The sequence below is a fragment of the Macaca thibetana genome, chromosome 11, assembly GCF_024542745.1.
Source record: "Macaca thibetana thibetana isolate TM-01 chromosome 11, ASM2454274v1, whole genome shotgun sequence".
In the NCBI taxonomy this organism is placed as follows: Eukaryota; Metazoa; Chordata; class Mammalia; order Primates; family Cercopithecidae; genus Macaca; species Macaca thibetana.
The window spans coordinates 38,573,219-38,591,598 of record NC_065588.1 but is presented as its reverse complement, the minus strand read 5'-3'; the positions used below and the strand labels follow the sequence as shown (position 1 = coordinate 38,591,598).

General features: G+C 43.2%; 2 protein-coding genes across 8 annotated transcripts in view; both read left to right on the top strand.

Annotated features, from left to right (window-relative positions):
- The window catches only part of PRICKLE1 (prickle planar cell polarity protein 1), a 126,360-nt gene extending 117,336 nt beyond the window's left edge, over positions 1 to 9,024 (top strand). For 4 of the 5 annotated variants that reach the window (XM_050749370.1, XM_050749373.1, XM_050749372.1 and 1 more), the window contains exons 3-8: positions 671 to 784; positions 1,451 to 1,588; positions 2,212 to 2,415; positions 4,638 to 4,824; positions 5,751 to 6,614; positions 6,719 to 9,024. In XM_050749370.1, coding sequence (XP_050605327.1) covers positions 671 to 784; positions 1,451 to 1,588; positions 2,212 to 2,415; positions 4,638 to 4,824; positions 5,751 to 6,614; positions 6,719 to 7,575 — 2,364 coding nt within the window. In that variant the 3' untranslated portion in view covers positions 7,576 to 9,024. Of the gene's footprint in view, positions 1 to 670; positions 785 to 1,285; positions 1,589 to 2,211; positions 2,416 to 4,637; positions 4,825 to 5,750; positions 6,615 to 6,718 lie in introns of those variants that run through there. The other variant, XM_050749374.1, reaches the window with a different exon arrangement.
- YAF2 (YY1 associated factor 2) overlaps positions 1 to 18,380 on the top strand; it is a 1,232,548-nt gene that overhangs the window by 911,026 nt on the left and 303,142 nt on the right. The window lies entirely within an intron of this gene.

The following is an 18,380-nucleotide window of genomic DNA, read 5'->3' as shown; positions in this document are numbered from 1 at the left end:
GCCATGTCACATAGTCCGTGTGGTAATTTGCACAATTCACCCAGGACTCTCTCTCTTGCTGATCTCTTAGCTGACCCGTTGGAAGATTGGCTGAGGAAGAGTAGTCTTTTTTTTTTTTTTTTTTGAGATGGAGTCTTCCTCTGTCCCCCAGGCTGGAGTGCAATGGCGCGATCTCGGCTCACTGCCACCTCCGCCTCCTGGGTTCAAGCGATTCTCCTGCCTCAGCCTCCCGAGTAGCTAGGATTACAGGTGTGCACCACCACGCCCAGCTAATTTTTGTAGTTTTAGTAGAGACAGGGTTTCACCACGTTGGCCAGGCTGGTCTCAAACTCCTGACCTCAGGTGATCCACCTGCCTCGGCCTCCCGGAGTGCTGGGATGACAGGCGTGAGCCACAGCACCAGGAAGAGTAGTCTTAAATGTGCATATTTTATGGTGCATAATTTATGATGTCCCTAATTTTCACTACAAATTACATTCCTGAAGAGCAATTTAGCAGCTGGGTGCTAGTTATCTGAAGGTTTGCAGTTCTGCTGAGTTGGCTCAGCTGGTCTTCTCATTAGCTACAAGAGGCCAAACCCTGTACCTAGGGAAAGGTAACTTTTAAAGATTAAGTGAGCTGAAATGCTCAGTTCTGTATACTGATGCCATTCTCACTGTCTCTTATGCAGATCCAGCTCTATTTTGCTTGCTTACCAGAGGAAAAGGTTCCTTACGTTAACAGCCCTGGAGAGAAGCATCGGATTAAACAGCTTTTGTACCAGTTACCACCACATGATAATGAGGTAAAATAGCCGGAAGAAGGCTAATTAGAAAAAAGAAAAAAATGCATGAGAAGCATTGAGATGCTGCTCATAAACCCCATATCCTCACTGGTGAGGGCTCTCTTTTGCCTTTCTTTAGTTAAAATTTGGCCAGAGAATACAGCTTTCCATTCTTTGAGAGAAGAGAGAAAAGAGTATCAGTGTAATCAACTTAACACAAGTTGGTTTTTATAGTGTTTGCAGCCACCCACCAATGATCAGGAACCTACAAATGCCGGAGATTTCCCTGCCCCTGCATCCAGAGTGAATGCTTTATGGTCATTCAGGCCTGCAGTTGAGTTGAGTGCATGTAGAATGGAGAGTAAAAGTGGCAGTTAACAAGTTTAAACCTTTTGTGGAAAGGTTAATGTCCTATTTTTTTTTTTAATGTCTGTGCTGATAAGGGTTTTCAATTAAACATTTCTTATTTAAAAAAAAAAAAAAAAAAGACTATTCCTTCACGCTGCATTTCCCTTTTTCTAGAGAGGCTGTAAAATTCGGATATGGTGTCATTTTAAAATCGTGGAGGTGTGACACAGGCGAGCTAAACTTACTATTTTATTTCCTGAAACCCTAACTCTGGAAGTAGAGAACTGGTGAGAAAGACTGTGCACTCAGTGTGGTGTTTCTGTTTTGCTTTCTGTGAAGGTGCGGTATTGCCAGTCTTTGAGTGAAGAGGAGAAAAAAGAATTGCAGGTGTTCAGTGCTCAGCGGAAGAAAGAAGCACTGGGAAGAGGAACAATTAAGCTTCTGTCCAGAGCAGTCATGCATGCTGTGTGTGAGCAGGTGGGCAGCCCCTTCTCCGATGTGTAGCTTGTGGCAGTGATGCGGATGGGGTGGATAGTTAGGGGTTATCCACTAACTATCTAGCAGAGGTGTGGGCCCTGAAAGCCTCCAAAAAGTGAGAGGAAGACAGCCTGGCTTTTTATTAAATAGCAATTCATGTTTCATATTTGTAACTAGCTACACTGCTGTGTATGACAGCAGGAGTCAGTCACCCTTGTGCAAACATTGGGTGAAATCCTGCCTTTGGTAGGATCCTGGCATGGAGGTAGGTGCTAGGATACATCTCGTATTCAAAAGAGGCAGAAACATAATGAAGACATTCAGATCTTTGCTGGCAGTTCTCAGAGTAGGAAATGTATCCAGCAGGAGACTGGCACAGGAAAACCACTATTTGTGTGAATCACATTACACCGTCCTTAGAAACAGTCGTAGTATGTCTGAGACACATGCCTTACAGTGGAGAATCACCAGTAATCCAGCATTAAAGAGCTATTTAATCACTAACAGAGGTGGCAAAAATAAACACATTCCTGACAAATTCGAGATTTATCCTAAAGTAGGAAAGCCTGAGAATCCCGTCTTTAAAAAATGATCCTTTTACATTCAAACCCATTTGTTTGTAGTGTGGGTTGAAGATAAACGGAGGTGAAGTTGCAGTGTTCGCCTCCCGCGCGGGCCCTGGCGTGTGCTGGCACCCATCCTGTTTTGTCTGCTTCACGTGCAATGAGCTGCTGGTCGACCTCATCTATTTTTATCAGGATGGAAAAATTCACTGTGGCAGGCACCATGCAGAACTGCTCAAACCACGGTGCTCGGCATGTGACGAGGTAAAAAAAGTTCATCCTTTCACACTGGGAAAAATAAGCTTAGATTAAGCCAATATTCCACTGTTTACATCTAAGCAAAATATTAAAATTTCCTGGATTTTGTTCTGTGTGCATGTTTTAAAGATAATCCTGTACATTCATACAATGAAGTAATGTATATTTGGTTGGTGCAAAAGTAATTGCGGTTTTTTGCCATAATGGTCAAAACCGCAATTACTTTTGCACCTACCTAATAGAAAGGGAAGCAGATGTCTTTGTACTTTGATAAGCATTATATCTTCAATGCGTTGTGAGAAAATATAAGTTGCAGAAGAACATGTAGTAGATGGTCTTTTTTTGTTAAGGATTTAAAAAACAGTATGATACATGTATTTGTTTATACTCAGAAAAGGTATGGAAAGACAAATACCAAATTAGTAGTAGTTACCTTGGGGGAAGGTGGGAATGGATGATGGCTTGAAAGGAAAAATTTTTTCCCTTTAGCTTTTTAAAATAATTTTAGATTTACAGAAGAATTGCAAAGCTATTACAGAGAGGTCCTGCATGCCCTTCTCCCAGCTTCCCCTGATGCTAACATCTTACATAACCATAATATATGTATCAAAACTAGGAAATTATCATCAGTATAATACCATTAACTAAACCAGTCTTTGTTTAGATTTTCCTAGTTTTGTAACAAATGTTCCTTTTCTTATCCAAGATCAATCCAGGGTGCCTCATTGCATTTACTCGTTGTATCTTAGTCTCCTTCCATGTGTGACAATAAACTTTGTTTTTATTTGTATACATTCATTTATTTGATCCTTTTTTTCAACAGTGTTCTATTTGAACATATTTTGGTTTTGGTCTTGGTTTTGTTTTGTTTTTTAAATGTTTTTGAGACGGAGTTGCTCTCTGTTGCCCAGGCTGGAGTGCCGTGGTGCAGTCTCGGCTCATGGCAACCTCCGCTTCCCGTGTTCAAGTGATTCTTGCACCTCAGCCTCCCGAGTAGCTGGGATTACAGGTGCCTGCTACCACGGCCAGCTAATTTTTTTTGTATTTTTAGCAGAGGCGGTCTTCACCATGTTGGCCAGGCTGGTCTCGAATTCCTGACCCGAAGAGATTCGACTGCCTCGGCCTCCCAAAATGCTGGGAATACCGGGGTGAGCCACCGTGCTCCACTGAACATATTTTGGACACCAAAAATAGAAGAACCTGCCGGGCTCGGTGGCTCATGCCTGTAATCCCAGCACTTTGGGAGGCCAAGGCGGGCGGATCATGAGATCAAGAGATAGAGACCATCCTGGCCAACATGGTGAAACCCCATCTCTACTAAAAACGCAAAAATTAGCTGGGCATGGTGGCGGGTGCCTGTAGTCCCAGCTACTCAGGAAGCTGAGGCAGGAGAATTGCTTGAACCCAGGAGGCGGAGGTTGCAGTGAGCTGAGGTCATGCCACTGCACTCCAGTGTGGTGACAGAGCGAGACTCCATCTCAAAAAAATAAAAATAAATAAGTAAAAATAAAAGAATCAGCCTGGACCCCATGGTGAGACCCCATTTCTGTCCCAAAATGTTTTTCAAATTAGCTGGGCATGGTGGTTGTGCCCTCGTGGTCCCAGCTACTCAGGAGGCGGAGGTGGGAGGATCACTCAAGCCCAGGAGTCTGAGGCTGCAGTGAGCTATGATTGTGCCACTGTGCTCCAGCCTGGGCTACAAGTGAGACCCTGTCTCAAAAAAATAAAGAGTCCTTAATCTGGAGATGGCCACCAGGTCAAATAAAGCATTATCAACACAAATGCTGTTCACTCAATTCCAGCATCTGTGTAGCTATAACTGTGTTGAGTCCACAGACATTTTTATGACTTTTCTTTCTACTGAAACACCAAATTATTTCACTAAAGTATTTCCGTGTTAATGTGTTCTTTGCCAGATTATGCCAAGGAAATGTTATTGGGGAGCAAAAATAAGACCCAGTGAATTACTTCTAATGTAGAATCTGTTTTGTCAGGTTGAAGCAAGTATTTATTATTTAGTTTCTTTTTTCAGTACTGTCAATTTATGCTCTAGTTTGTAGCTAAATCAAGTTAGATTTAAGCTTGTGACTCTAAGAAACAAGGTTAGCTATTTGATTTTTTTAAGAGCCAGTGTCTGTCCATTGCCCAAAAAACATGCAGTTACTTGGCCTTTAAAATAGTTCCTAATGATTTTCTTTCATTCTCTGGTTTCACGTTTCTTTTTGAAGATAATTTTTGCTGATGAGTGCACAGAAGCTGAGGGTCGCCATTGGCACATGAAGCACTTCTGCTGCCTTGAGTGTGAAACGGTCCTGGGAGGACAGAGGTATATCATGAAGGATGGCCGCCCCTTCTGCTGTGGCTGTTTTGAGTCTCTCTATGCGGAGTACTGTGAAACCTGTGGGGAACATATTGGTAAGTCCACAGCCAGCCCGTCTGCCCTGTCACCTAGCCATTAGTCTGTCTAGAATTATCCACAGTGTTATTTTTTCTTTTCTGTTTTTTAAAGGTGAGATATAATTTACATACAGTGAAATGTACAGATCTTAAATGTTCCAGCTGATGAAATTTGACAAATGAACAGAGAGTCGATTCTTGTTTTTCATAGTAGTCGTGTTCTGTGAAGTTACTGCGAACGCTGGATTAGTGAACACTGAACCGTTGCTCGTGGGGGAATACAGGGTTAGGTTCCTATGAGCCTCTGGGCACTGCCGTTTCATCAACCCATCAATGCATAATCTTGTTTCATGTGTGTTTTTGCTTAAAGCCACTGCTTTATTGAATGTACATTGTTGATGCATTAATATTGAATTCACAGCCAGTAGTACCATACTCAAGATTAGGAGCTTATGTAATACGTCTTTTCTCCATAAGGCACATCACAGCCTTCTTGCCCTTAGGAACATGACAGCATTTCAGCACTGTCAGCATTACACTTGGGGTCATTTTAAACAGCAAACTCACCAACAAAAAGCACAAAAACGCAGAAAACATGGCAGTAGATAGATCAGGAATGCGACACTTGTCTACAATATGAGAGCTGAAACAAAAGGCTGGAGCATCTCCTGGATCAGTGCGTGTTGGTTCAATTCATATTTTTACCACTTTGCACATCTGCGAATGACCATGAAAGGGTTGCCAATATTAGTTTGGGGGTTGTGAATAAATTTTTATGAGTAGGCAAATTCACAAATACAGAATCCACAAAGAATGGGGATTAATTGTATCTGTGTCACCCACACGGCTCCCCATACCCATAATCTTTATTTTCTTCATTTCTTCCTTATACCTTGTTTCAGGCATTAAACCATAACTTATTTATTCTGTCCTTTTCAAAACAGGTGTGGACCATGCGCAGATGACCTATGACGGGCAGCACTGGCACGCCACAGAAGCATGCTTTTCTTGTGCCCAGTGTAAAGCCTCTTTGTTGGGATGTCCCTTCCTTCCCAAACAGGGTCAGATTTACTGCTCAAAAACGTGCAGTCTCGGTGAAGACGTCCATGCCTCTGATTCTTCCGACTCTGCATTTCAGTCAGCTCGATCAAGAGACTCCCGAAGAAGTGTCCGAATGGGCAAGAGCAGCCGGTCAGCAGATCAGTGTAGACAGTCTCTCCTCTTATCGCCCGCTCTGAACTACAAGTTTCCTGGCCTCTCAGGCAATGCCGATGACACTCTCTCTCGAAAATTGGATGATCTGAGTCTCTCCAGGCAAGGAACGAGTTTTGCCAGTGAAGAATTTTGGAAAGGCAGAGTAGAGCATGAAACTCCAGAAGACCCTGAAGAATGGGCTGATCATGAAGATTATATGACGCAGCTCCTCCTCAAGTTTGGTGATAAAAGCCTCTTTCAGCCACAGCCCAATGAGATGGATATTCGAGCCAGTGAGCACTGGATATCTGATAACATGGTTAAAAATAAGACCGAGTTAAAGCAAAATAACCAGAGCCTTGCAAGTAAAAAATACCAGTCTGATATGTACTGGGCACAGTCACAAGATGGCCTGGGTGATTCTGCTTATGGCAGCCACCCAGGCCCTGCAAGCAGTAGAAGGCTCCAGGAATTGGATCTGGACCATGGGGCTTCAGGGTATAATCATGATGAAACACAGTGGTATGAAGATTCCCTGGAGTGTCTGTCAGACCTGAAACCAGAGCAAAGTGTTCGGGATTCGATGGATTCTTTGGCATTGTCCAATATCACAGGTACGTAATCTAGGGATTATGGGGTATTTGAAAAAAAGAGCTGCTAATTATTGTTGAATATTAGGATGATTGAGAAACACATCTTGTTTTGGTCTCTCTTCTAGGGGCTTCAGTGGATGGAGAAACCAAGCCAAGGCCATCATTATATTCGCTGCAAAATTTTGAGGAGATGGAAACAGAAGATTGTGAGAAGATGAGCAATATGGGAACTTTGAACTCTTCCATGCTGCACAGGAGTGCAGAGTCCTTAAAGAGTCTAAGTTCAGAGTTGTGTCCAGAGAAAATCCTGCCTGAAGAGAAACCAGTACATCTGCCAGTGCTCAGAAGGTCCAAGTCTCAGTCCAGACCACAGCAGGTCAAGTTTTCCGATGATGTCATCGACAATGGGAACTATGACATTGAAATCCGGCAGCCTCCGATGAGTGAAAGGACTCGGAGACGCGTCTACCATTTTGAAGAGAGGGGATCCAGGTCTCATCACCACCGCCGCAGGAGAAGTAGAAAGTCGCGCTCCGACAATGCCCTGAATCTTGTTACAGAAAGAAAATACTCTCCCAAGGACAGACTGAGGCTGTACACCCCCGATAACTATGAGAAATTTATACAGAATAAAAGTGCCCGGGAGATCCAAGCATACATCCAGAATGCTGATCTTTATGGACAGTACGCCCATGCCACTTCCGATTACGGCCTGCAGAACCCAGGAATGAATCGGTTTCTGGGACTCTATGGCGAGGATGATGATTCCTGGTGTTCTTCCTCTTCCTCCTCTTCCGACTCGGAAGAAGAAGGATATTTTCTTGGACAACCAATCCCTCAACCCCGGCCACAGAGATTTGCCTACTATACAGATGACCTTTCTAGTCCACCGTCGGCACTTCCCACCCCTCAGTTTGGTCAGAGGACAACAAAATCCAAGAAGAAAAAGGGACACAAGGGCAAAAATTGTATTATTTCTTAACCAAGTAGTGATGGAGAGCATTTGTTTAAAACTTAGCCATTAACCATCTGAATCGTATCCTTTTCTTCCATAGGAAAGTTGTGAAAATAGTTTAAAGTGCTTCCTTTGCCCATGTAAATGAGAACCCAACTGCTGTTTACGTGTCAGATTAACATTTGAAAGGTGTGATTTCTCCAATTTACCCTCCTTGGATGGTGCCAGGTGGACGTGACATCTTGTGCCTATCGGGTGCGTTACAGATCGATACAGCTGCTTTGGTTTCCAATCCTCAAGGGAATACTCAAGATGCTGTCTCAAGGGGATTGGATGTGGGTGTTGATTTTAGAAGATGGAGAACTCCAGCCGCCTTTGTAAAGCAATAGTGTTTGTCATTTATGTAAGTCAGGTCGGTTCAGGTCTTGGTAGTCCGTCTTGGTGTGAGGCATGCCAGTCACGATGACCTAGCTAACACTGTGCATCTTATTGTGAGGCCAACTTGTCCCTTCCAACCCTCTTTGGCCAGGTAAACATTGTATTGTATCAGCGCCAGCTACAGATTGAAAAAAAAAAACAAAAAACATTGCTATTTATAACTTAGTATTTCATAGACTTAAGTGTATTCCTAATTTAACGGTGCAAATATTAATGTATATACTGTACAGTTCAGATTTTAAAACTGATATTTTTATATCCCTGAATTGTAAGCTGTTTGTTACGCTGCAGTGCTAGATTTGCTAGGGAACCAGAATTTATGGATGAACTGATTGCTTGTATTTTAGTCAGGGTTTATAAATGTAGATGGTCAAATTTATATTGCTTAGTGATGGAAAATTCAATTTTTTTGATTTTTTTTCCCAAATATTAAAAAAGGCTCTGTATGCATGGTGGGGCTATGTAAATACTCTACAAGTATGGCCCTGTTAATCTTCCAAGTGTTATTTATGGGTCAAGCAATGTAAACTGTATAAATGTAAAAACAGCCCCCCACACATAACCCCTGGAATATATGGTAAAAACAAGTAGAAGCTGTTTCAGTGAGTGGGTTTTTTCCCCCTGCCTGCGGAGGGTGCCTTTCTCATTTTCAGCAAGGTGATGATTATCTCATGGGAAATGACAAAGATCTGCTTTTGTGGCAGAGGACTTTGTAGATTTGTTATTTTAAGAGAGGTTATTCCTTTTTATTCCTTCTCTCCCACTAATTTGTTGGCCTTTAACAGCAATTTTGGAAACTGGGTCTTCTGGTTATGTTTTTGTTTTAAAATCTTTAAATTAGAGGATGCTGTGCCATTGGGTGCTTTAAGTTAATATGAGTTTCTGGTTCAAGGAAAACTTATGTTGGATCTGAACTAATGAGCAGATATTTTGATATGTGCCATTCTTGCATATACATCTCAGTCCTAACTAAAGGTTCTAGTGGCATCCAGGACCTTTGGGGAGGCATTTAAAATAAACGCTTAATAAATAACAAAACTACCTTTCTGAATATAAATATTTGCAGATGTATCCAGATAACTTCCATTTTGTGCCTGTGTTCAGGCATGATTTATTTGGCAGTTGTTCTACCATTAACAGACCTCCATTTGTCTCGTGTGTCCACACGCCCCACTTGTAGGCCAGAAATAGGGCTTCAGACACAGAGGCATTATTTTTTCCATATAGACTGGAGTGGGGAAAATTTGGCCTTAGGGAGGACAGACACAAGTCCAACGGGTAAACCAGCAGTAGGTGGACAGCCTTCCCACGCAAGGGTTTGTATCTGGGCTACACAGATCCCCTTCAGAAAAGCACCAACGGTGAGCGAGTTCTTTACTCAGTAACTTAACAGTCCCTGGTCTGGTGCCTTTAAAAAACCATCAGCAATGAAAAGGAAGTGCATACACATCACAAAAAAATTCAAATAGGGCAAAAGTCAGAGACAGCATCTCCTTTCCATTCTTCATCGCAGATCCCCAGTTCCTCTCCCTAGAAATAACCACTCTTACCCAGTTCTAGTGTCTCCTTCAGACATTCAAAGCACATTTGTATAAATGTCTCTCTTAAAAGTGGTAGTGACCTATATGTGCTGTAACTTGCTTTTTTTCCCTTTACATGTGGACATTTCACACTAGTGCATATAGGTCTACCCATTCTTTCAGTAACTGCTTAATAAATAGCCTGCTTTTGGAATATCTTTAACCAATCTCTTAATGATGGGGTTGACTTTCCTCATACATTATGCTACACTGGCACATGTGCACATAAATTGGGAGCAGTGTAGTTACTGGGACAAGGTTATGTATTTAAGACTGATGGATATTGCCAATTTTTCTCCAAAAGAAATTCTCCTGATTTACATTAATATAAATGAGAGTGTTCCATCACAACTTCTCAGTGTATTAGCAGATTTCTTGATTTTGAAGAAATTTTCAGAACCTGTGCTGCCATGAGTGGGCATCCTTTTAGAAAAGACTGTTGCAATATGTTGCTTATAAAGGATGGATAATAAATAGTAAACAGGGGATACTTAGCCTGGAGAAATGCAGGTATAAGGTGAAGGTACTGCCCTCACTTTTCAGATACATTCTCAAAACATAAGGGTTACATAGCCTGCAAAAGGCTTAAGGAAGTGCAGAGATACTTATTCACAATAGTAATGTAACTTTTTTTTTTTTTTTGAGATGGAGTTTCACTCCTGTTGCCCAGGCTGGAGTGCATCGGCACGATCTCAGCTCACAGTAACCTCCGCCACCCGGGTTCAAGCAATTCTCCTGTCTCAGCCTCACGAGTAGCTGGGATTGCAGTTGCCTGCCACCATGCCCGGCTAATTTGTTATATTTTTAGTAGAGACGGGGGTTTCACCAAGTTGGCCAGGCTGGTCTCGAACTCCGGACCTTCAGGTGATCCACCCGCCTCAGCCTCCCAAAATGCTGGAGATTTACAGGCATGAGCCACTGCGTCCAGCAATAATGTAACTTTCAAGCTTAAAAATTGATCCCAGTTTGTAGCAATAACAGAAGACTATCTACAAAGGAAGAAGGAAGCAACTGCCTTACAGTTCTGTGAAGAATTGGCAAGAAAATAAAGCCTATAGTTGCTTAGTCTGTTCTCACGTTACTACAAATAACTGCCAAGACTGGGTAATTTATAAAGGAAAGAGGTCTAACCCAGTTCCGCACGGCTGGGGAGGCCTTAGGAAACGCAATCATGGCAGAAGGTAAAGCAAACGTCTTACATGGCAGCAGATGGAGAGACCGTGTGAAGGAAGCGAAGGGGGAAGAGACCCGTTATAAAACCATCAGATCTCATGAGAATTCACTATCATGAGAACAGAATGGGGGAACTGGCCCCATAATCCTATCATTTCCTTCCCTCCACAGGTGGGGATGACAGAGATGAGATCTGGATGGGGACACAGAGCCAAACCATATCATTCTGCCCGTGGCCCATTCCATTTGCTCTAAAAGTTGTTACTAGATCTACTTAACAAGAGTTCAAAGTATCTGGTCAGTCACTAAACTCCAAAATTGGATCTTGAGATAATTTTTTTTTTTTTTTTTTTTTGAGACAGTTTCGCTCTTGTTGCCCAGTCTGGAGTGCAGTGGCGAGATCTCGGCTTACTGCAACCTCCGCCTCTCGGGTTCCAGCGATTCTCCTGCCTCAACCTCCCAAGTAGCTGGGACTACCACCCCAGCTAATTTTGTACAAAATTACAAATTACTGGTAATCCCAGCTACTTGGGAGGTTGAGGCAGGAGATTTAGTAGATGGGGTTTCTCCATCATTGTCAGACTGGTCTTGAACTCCCGACCTCAGGTAATCTGCCCACCTGGGCCTCCCAAAATGCTGGGATTACAGGTGTGAGCCACCGTGCTTAGCCTGATAAATATCAAATGTTAAAACGCTGCAACTGGCCGGGCACGGTGACTCACGCCTGTAATCCCAGCAATTTGGGAGGCAGAGGCGGGCGAATCACTTAAGTCAGGAGTTCGAGACCAACCTGGTCAACATGGTGAAACGCCATCTCTACTAAAAATACAAAAAAATTAGCTGGGTGTAGTGGCAGGTGCCTGTTAATCTGAGCTACTCGGGAGGCTGAGGCAGGAGAATCTCTTGAACCCAGGAGGTGAAGGTTGTGGTGAGCTGAGATCACGCTGTTGCACTCCAGCCAGGGTGACAGAGTGAGACTCCATCTCAAAAAGAAAAAAAAAAAAGAAAAAAACGCATCTAATCTCTACGCAGGTGAAGCAGAACTTTAACGGTTGCATTTTCCTCACTTCTCAGCAGTCACTGGAGAACACTTTGCGGAAGTCCTATGGAAGAATACTGGCAAGAAGTCAGTGGGAACTCCTTTCAGCTCTGGTTAAAAAGATTCCAAAAAAAAGTGGGGGGGGATTAATTTCGTGTGTGCATTTGTTGTTGCTCTGTATACTCTGCTTTATTTTCTTTTTCTTTTTTTTTTCTCCCATTATCGTCTGGGCTGGAGTGCAGTACCGCAAACTTGGCTCACTGCAACCTCCATCTCCCAGGTTCAAGCGATTCTCCTGCCTCAGCCTCCCGAGTAGATGGGATTACAGGCGCCCGCCACCACATCCGGCTAATTTTTCGTATGTATAGTAGAGACAGGGTTTCACTATATTGGCCAGGCTGGTCTCAAACACTTGACCTCGTGATCCACCCGCCTCGGCCTCCCAAAGTTCTGGGATTACAGGTGTGAGCCACCGCATCCAGCCTATACTCTGCTTTCTATTAAATAGTTTCTGAGTTACAAAAGTACCAGAAGAGAAAGGAGATGTCATTTGCTGTCTAACCCTCTCACTTTAGACACAAATCATGTGTCTTATGAAACGGGTAGTGAAATTGGAATGGGTACCCGAGACTGCTAGATCTGCATGTATGGCATGGGTCCCTTTCAGTTTGGGTGATGGGACCCAGGGCTTTACATTGTGCTGGAAGTATTGGGTGGACATATTTCAGCAGTGCCCAGAGGATTTCAGAACCATTTATGATGATGATGATGATGATTTTTAAGAAGGCTAGTCAAGTGAAGCAGTGGGAGTGGAGAAGGAACAAAGAAATCTGTAACTGGTTTTGACCAACTAGTTGTAAACACCACTGCACTTGAAGCAGCCGATTTCACAACCTTTTTTTTTTTTGAGATGGAGTCTCACTCTGTTGCCCAGGCTGGAGTGCAGTGGTGCAATCTCGGCTCACTGCAGCCTCTGTCTCCTGGGTTCAAGCGATTCTCCTGCCTCAGCCTCCCAAGTAGCTGGGATTACAGGCGTGTGCCACCACGCCTAATTTTTGTATTTTTAGTAGAGAAGGGGTTTCACCATGTGCCAGGCTGGTCTCGAACTCCTGACCACAGGTGATTGACCTGCCTCAGCCTCCCAAACTGCTGGGATTACAGGCGTGAGCCACCGCGCCCAGCCTCAGAACAGTTTTTAACAGTGTAGGCACACTTTGTTTCTTGGGCTGCTGTTTTCTAATAAACTCCCGACTACTGCCATGGAAAAACAATATTGCTTGACCATCAGATTTTTCAAAAGATACCAGAAATCTGAATTTTTGTAGGCATCTCCCAGCTTTTAAATGCTAGCAACAAATTTAAATGTTTCTGAAACACTGTTGAACAAAATGAGCCTGTCATTAGCCAGTCTCCAACCCCTGAGTTGTAATTTCAGTAGTCTAGAGCTGATTCCCTTATCTCTTAGAACTGTTGAGGGGAGGCACAACTAATTCTTGTTTATAGAAATATATGTGTCCTTTATTCAGGTGCAGTGGCTCATGCCTGTAATTCCCGCACTTGGGAGGCTGAAGCAGGTGGATCACCTGAGGTCAGGAGTTCGAGACCAGCCTGGCCAACATGGTGAAACCCTGTCTCTACTGAAAATACAAAAATTAGCCGGCCGTGGTGGCCTGTGCCTGTAGTCTCAGCTACTCAGGAGGTTGAGGCAGGAGAATCGCTTGAACCTGGGAAGCAGAGGTTACAGTGAGTCGAGATTGTGCCACTGCACTTCAGCCCGGGCAACAGAGTAAGACTCCAGCATAAATAAAATAAAATAAATAATAAAAAGAATAAAAAATAAAATAAAATATAAAATAAAATAAAAGTGACCTTTTGGGATGCATGAAGAAGAAAATCTATTGGGATCCAAGAAAATTCCATAAAAGTCTCATCAATTCAATCTTAGTAACGCAATTATGATAAAATCATTTTTAATTCAGTCAAATGAGAAAATTGCTAATTGCCTGGTTAGATTCTCCAGCCATTCACCAGAACAGTCTAAAAACAGAAGGCATAGGAGCATGGGTTTTCTGTAAACACACACCATTAGAAAGGCTTCCAGGTAAACTGGGCCACGGAGAAATGTGCAGAAATAACTGAATTTTGCATCTCTGAGCTCACATTTTGCCGAGGTTATAGAATCATAAACTTTACTGGGGGAATAAGGCTTAAGGATGGCCTTTTCTTTTTTTAAAGAGATGAGGTCTCACCCTGCCAACTAGGCTGCAGTGCAGTGTTGGGATCACTGCAGCCTCAAATTCCTGAGCTTAGACGATCCTCCTACCTCAGCCTGGCAAGTAGCTGGGACTACAGAGGTACGCCACCATGCCAGGCTAAGCATGGCTTTCAAAATGGTTTGGGTAGAGAATATGGAGGAAAAGAAAGACACTGAGTGTATAAATAGACTTGGCCACAGGATTAGAGCCAATTCATTCTGTTTGAACAGACCCAAGTAGCTGGTCAAACATTACCATTTAAGGGATCAGCTTCAGCCTCAACTTTTTAGAAAAGAAATTTCACATCTCTATTACCATATGCACAAGGTGCTGTTATGCCAGCTTTCAAAACAACTTGGGACATACTGTCAAATCATTAGATTCCAGACAATGGTAATAGTACAATTAGGAATACGAACCTTAAGCCAGGTGTGGTTGCTCATGCCTGTAATCCCAGCACTTTGAGAGGCTGAGGCGAGTGGATAGCTTGAGGCCAGGAGTTTGAGGCTGCAGTGAGCTATGATCACACCACTACACTCCAGCCTGGGTGACAGACCCCATCTCTTAAAAAAAAAAGGATGAATTTTTTTTTTTTTTTTTTCTGGAGACAGAGTTCCACTCTTGTTGCCCAGGCTGGAGTACAATGGCGTGGTCTCAGTTCACTGCAACCTCTGCCTCCCAGGTTCAAGTGATTCTCCTGCCTCAGCCTCCCAAGTAGCTGAGATTACAGACACTCACCACCACACCTAATTTTTGTATTTTTAGTAGACACAGGGTTTCACCATGTTGGCCAGGCTGGTCTCAAACATCCTGACCTCAAGTGATCCACCCGCCTCATCCTCCCAAAGTGCTGGGATTACAGGCGTGAGCCACCGTGACCAGCCGATAATGTTAGTAATTGTTTTAGCATTTTTCAAAAACTGAACCAAGCAATTGCCATTGGGAAAGCCGATTCCTAGTCTGATAGAAATCCACCACAAAGTTGATCTTGCATTGTGGCTGGCGCAAAGCACACCTGGACTCCAGGATTCAAATGTGGGTTAGGAGACCCTCCTCTCTCATTAGCTCATGCAGGTTAAGTGCTCTGACCGTTTCCACTCTGTAAAATGAGAGTGCTAGACCAGCTCAAAGGCTTCCTTCCAGCCTCAGTCTTCTGTGGTGACTGGACTGAATTTATTAGGTCAGCAGGAGTCTTCCTACTCAGTATAAAGTGTCGTTTCTCTTCTCCCTTTCACTTACCAACATATTTGCCTGGCAAGGATTCCTTAAAGGATGGAACCCTACCCCCACCCTCAAAGACCATGGATTATGGGAGTTGGGAACTTTAAAGAGGGTCTTTTAAAAATATATATTAATGTTTGGGACTTGGGGTGGGGAAGAGGTTAAACTAAATAAAGAAGCAGGCTGGGCAGGGTGGCTCACGCCTATAATCCTGGCACTTTGGGAGGCTAAGGTGGGCGGATCACTTGAGGTCAGGAGTTTGAGACCAGCCTGGCCAACATGGTGAAACCCCATTTCTACCAAAAATTCAAAAATCAGCCAGGTGTGGTGGCACATGCATGTAGTCCCAGCTACTCGGAAGGCTGAGGCAGGAGAACCGCTTAAACCTGGAAGGCAGAGGTTGCAGTGAGCCAGGATAGCACCATCGCACTCCAGACTGGGTGACAGAACAAGACTGTCTCAAAAAAAAAAAAAAAAGAGAAAGAAAAAAGAAGCTTGGGGATGATTATTTCCCTATCAGTGCATATGCTTCAAGTTGGCTTTATTGCCATTAAGTAGACAGTTTGGAGACAATTACAGAGTATGTGGAGGGCAAGATATTTTACTCCACATTATTTCTCCCCAGTTACCAGGAGGAAAAGTAAGATTTTTTTCCCTACCTCAGAGTGCTATCAGCAGCAATCTTAGTCTTGAATCTCTGAATACGTTGTAAGCAAAGCTGAAAAGGTGCTACATTTAATTAATGTTGGTTCCTAAATAGGAGAGTTGAATTACCAGGTTCATTCTACTTAAATGGCTCTTCTCAAACTCCGTGTGTTCTGGTGCAGCAGCCAAAGAGACTGAGTCCCCGGCTGTGCTGTGGCTTTGGGAGCTGGAAGTCCCTGTTCTACTTACCCCCCAGCAGCTCCTCCTTACCAATCACAATGGTGTTTTCTAAAACAGCTCCAGCCCAGGCATGGTAGCTCACGCCTGTAATCCCAGCGCTTTGGGAGCCCCTCTCTGGGAGGCCAAGGCAGGAAGATCGCTTGAGCCCAGGAGTTTGAAACCAGCCTAGGTAACATAGCAAGATTCAGATAGTCAAATAATGGAATAATTTGGTGCTTCTCAGAATTCTATAAAATATTTAGTATATTAAACCTAAAATTAAATTATTTTAAAAGACATCCAATATAGTATACAAAAGTAGCAGATTAGCAGAATATAAGGATGTTTGTTTTTGTTTTGAGACAGTCTCTCTTGCCCATGCTAGGCACGATCTTGGCTCACTGCAACCTCCATCCCCTGGGCTGAAGTGATCCTCTCATCTCAGCCACCATGCCTGGATGCCTGGCCAATGGTATTCTAATGCTACAGCCTTATCACTAAAATTGTCTAAGGTTTTAAAGTTTTTTCCCCATTAAAAAAAAAAACAAACACTTGGCTGGGTGTGGTCACACCTGTAATCCCAGCACTTTGGGAGGCCGAGGCGGGCGGATCACTTGAGATCAGGAGTTCGAGATGGCAAAACCCCATCTCTACAAAAAATACAAAAATTAGCTGGGTATGGTGGTACACGTGCCTGTGGTCTCAACTACACAGAATGCTGAGGTGGGAGGACTGCTTGAGTCTGGCGGAGGTTCCAGTGAGCTGAGATTGCGCCAGTGCTCTCCAGCCTGAAAACAGAGTGAGACCCTGCCTCAAAAAAATTCACACACACAAAAAATCAATCTGTGGGAACAGAGCTGAAAAAACAACATGCTATATAATGAGGCTGTGTCTGCTGCTATACAAATGTTCACAAGGCTGTAACAATACTTATGAAGATTTAAAAGACAGCTTAAAACTCTTAATTCAAAGCTTTTTTAGAATCAGTCCCTTACCCCAAGATTTCCATTATAATGGAAAAGCAGGAGTGGTGCGGTCTGCTTAGGGCCTACACCAGTGAAGTGAATGCTTAGATGTTATTTGACAAAAATAATCAAGTTTGAGCAAAAAGTAAGCTGCTATAACAAGACACCAAACAAAAACGTGGCTTAAAGAATAAAGACATTTATTCTGCTCTCACATAACAGTGCACTATTCCATGTGGTTATGCAGGTTCCTTCCATCTTGTGGCTCTGCAAAAAAAAAAAAATCAAGGCTGCATTGCTATTGCTACTTTTGGGAGGGGATAAAAGAGCACAGAGGAGGTACAGTCACTGTCATCAGGTTCCTAACCTGGAATTAGCAGCATTTCCACTCAAATTCCATAAAACTTAGTTGCTTCATCACACCTAAAACTACAAGGAAAACAGCAAATATAGTCCCAGTTAGGCAGACATGTTATTCAATGTCAACCCCTATTACCATGGAAAACAATGGGAGAACAGATTGTGGTAACTACCTCAGTTACTGGTCCGCCTCTACCTTTTTTTTTTTTTCACTGAATTGGGTAACAGTTCTCTCAAAGAGAACTGGCAGGAAGGAAGTGACAAATACACCACGCACAACCCACAAGCCTTGACCTGGCAAGCAGAGAGTTGCTCTCAGGAACTCCACGAGCCAGCCTGAGCAGTGTTACAGCTAGAAAGCAACCTGGGTGGCTGGCTGCTGGCAGCACTGAATGTTGTCTAGAATGAATACTTCAGAGATGATCAGATCACCATCTCCAAAACTGTTGCCAAAGAACTGTCAGAGACTTCCCTGGAGCTCAGGATCCATTACAGGAAACTCTGAAGTGAAGCTGAAACCAAAATATATTTTGGCAGTATAGCCGAGTCTTTCCTTAAGGAGATCTGGCCTCGTCCTCCTTCGAGAGGTTCTAGATCTGTGAAGTTGCTGAGGGCTATGAGAAATCCACGTCTCTTGTAAGAACACTACATAGGTATGTTTCCAAATTTCATTCTTACGTAGGACAGAAAGGTTAAATAAGCTATAAACATTTAACATCCTTCGCATTCTGCTCTCAACTTACCTTTTCCCACCTTCATCCCGTCATCTTCAGCACACAGCTTTAGGACACAGGACCCCTTTCCCTCCTCCTGGATTTCTAACAAATAGAAATCTCTGCCTTATAAACTTATTCTCTGCCTGAATAAGTCATATTCCTCCAAGACCTAGGGGTCAAATATAATTTCCTTTGTGAAGCCACCTTTAAGTTAACAAATA